Here is a 1982-nt window from a genome sequence, read left to right as displayed (position 1 = left end):
TCACTGGAGGCAAGAAAAACAAAAGCAAACATGAACTATTGGGAGCTCATCAAGACAAAAAGCTTCTGCACAGCAAAGGAAACAATCAGCAAAACTAAAAGGCAACCGAGGGAACGGGAAAAGATATGTGCAAATGATATATCAGATAAAGAGTTAGTATACAAAATATATAACGAACTTATCAAACTCAACACCTAAAAAATAATTGAGTTAAGAAATGGGCAGAAGACATGAGAAGACACTTCTCCAAAGACATCCAGATGGATAACAGACACATGAAAAAATGCTCAATCTCACTCAACATCAGAGAAATGCAAATCAAAACTACAATGAGATACCACCTCACACCTGTCAGAATGGCTAAAATTAACAACAGAGGAAACAACAGATGTTGGACAGGATGTGGAGAAAGGGGAATCCTCTTACACTGTTGGTAGGAATGCAGACGGGTACAGCTACACTGCAAAACAGTGTGGACATTTCTCAGAAAGTTAAAGATAGAACTACCCAGTGCGTCACAGCAGCTCCGGCGGTGGGAGGAGCAGATGTGGACAGGCAGCCCAGGTTCAGGAAGGCTCTCGGAGTCCAGCAGCCTGCAGGCACCCAGCATGCACTCGCCCCACCCCCACGATGCCCAAAAGGAAGGTCAGCTCCACCAAGGGGGTGGAGAAGAAGGAGCCCAATGGAAGGGCAGCGAGGTTGTCAGCTAAATCTGCTCCTGCAAAATTGGAAATGAAATCCAAAAAGGCAACAGGAAAGGATAAATCTTCAGACAAGAAAGTGCAAACAAAGGGGGAAGGCAAAGCAAAGAGAAAACAGGCTGAAGTGGCTAACCAAGAGACAAAAGAAGCCTTACCTGCAGAAAATGGAGAAACTAAAAATGAGGAGAGCCCAGCCTCTGATGAAGCAGGAGAGAAGGAAGCCAAATCTGATTAATATCATATCCCATGTCTTATCAGTGTTCCCTGTCTCCCTCCTTGTACAATCCAGAGGAATATTGTTATCAACTATTTTGTAAATGCAAGTTTTTTAGTAGCTCTAGAAACAAGAAGGAGGGAACCCCACCTCACCTCATTTTTTTAAGTGTAAATGCTTTTTTTAAAGAAGTGAAATAATTTGCTAGTTATTTTTTTGTACAACCAGAAAATAGTGGGATATTGAATATGAGAGGATTTGACTGTCTTGGGTGTCAGCTTAACATTCCATAGATGGGGTAGTTTTTACATTCTATAATACCAAGCATACTAAATGGCAATTTGGAGTCAGTCGTGCATTTAATATGTCTTGAACATCTTAAATTACTTCTATTCCCATGTTGTTTTTGGTAGAATTGTTTCCTAAAGAAAACCACCCCTTGATCTTGGCTCTCCCCGTCAGAATCTGATGCATTCTGTAGCATCTTTGTCATGGTAGTCCAGTTTCCTAGTAACTTTGTTAACGTGCTGTAAAAGATTGAAAATTTGAGTATGTAGTGTATATGATACTAAATTGTGAATTAATGGGACTTAACGCTCTAATGGCATATCAACATTTGAAGATATTGATACTTGATATACTGTTAAGGAAAATTTGCCTCCAAATTTTAAGCTGGAAGGTCAGTGGAATAACTTTTAGAAAAGAATCACAACTGGGGCCGCTGGGTGGCTCAGTCAGTTAAGTGTCCAACTTCAGCTCAGGTCATGATTTCATGGTTCGTGGGTTCAAGCCCCACATTGGGCTCTGCACTGATAGCTCAGAGCCTGGGGTCTGCTTCAGATTCCGTGTCTTCCTCTTCTCTGCCCCTCCCTCACTCACACTCTGTCTCTTTCTCTCTCTCTCGAAAATAAACAAACATCAAAAAAATTTTCTTAAAAAGGAAAAGAATCACAACTACATGATTTTTTAGATTTTCAGTAATACATTAAGAGTTCTATGCAAATTGAATTTGTCTATATTGATCCTCAGAACAACCAATAAAAATTCAATTATGAAAGAATTTCTTG

The 1982-nt window shown here is 40.2% G+C and overlaps 1 protein-coding gene across 1 annotated transcript; it reads left to right on the top strand.

Annotated features, from left to right (window-relative positions):
* Positions 1 to 417: 417 nt before the first annotated feature.
* Positions 418 to 1444, top strand: LOC128313573 (non-histone chromosomal protein HMG-14-like). The gene has a single exon (XM_053212894.1). The coding sequence runs from the start codon at positions 631 to 633 to the stop codon at positions 934 to 936; it is 306 nt and encodes a 101-aa protein (XP_053068869.1). The 5' UTR covers positions 418 to 630; the 3' UTR covers positions 937 to 1444.
* Positions 1445 to 1982: the final 538 nt, after the last annotated feature.

This window comes from Acinonyx jubatus, chromosome E3 (genome assembly GCF_027475565.1).
Source record: "Acinonyx jubatus isolate Ajub_Pintada_27869175 chromosome E3, VMU_Ajub_asm_v1.0, whole genome shotgun sequence".
NCBI lineage: Eukaryota > Metazoa > Chordata > Mammalia > Carnivora > Felidae > Acinonyx > Acinonyx jubatus.
Note: the sequence above shows the minus strand (reverse complement) of the source record. Positions and strands in the feature narration are given on the sequence as shown.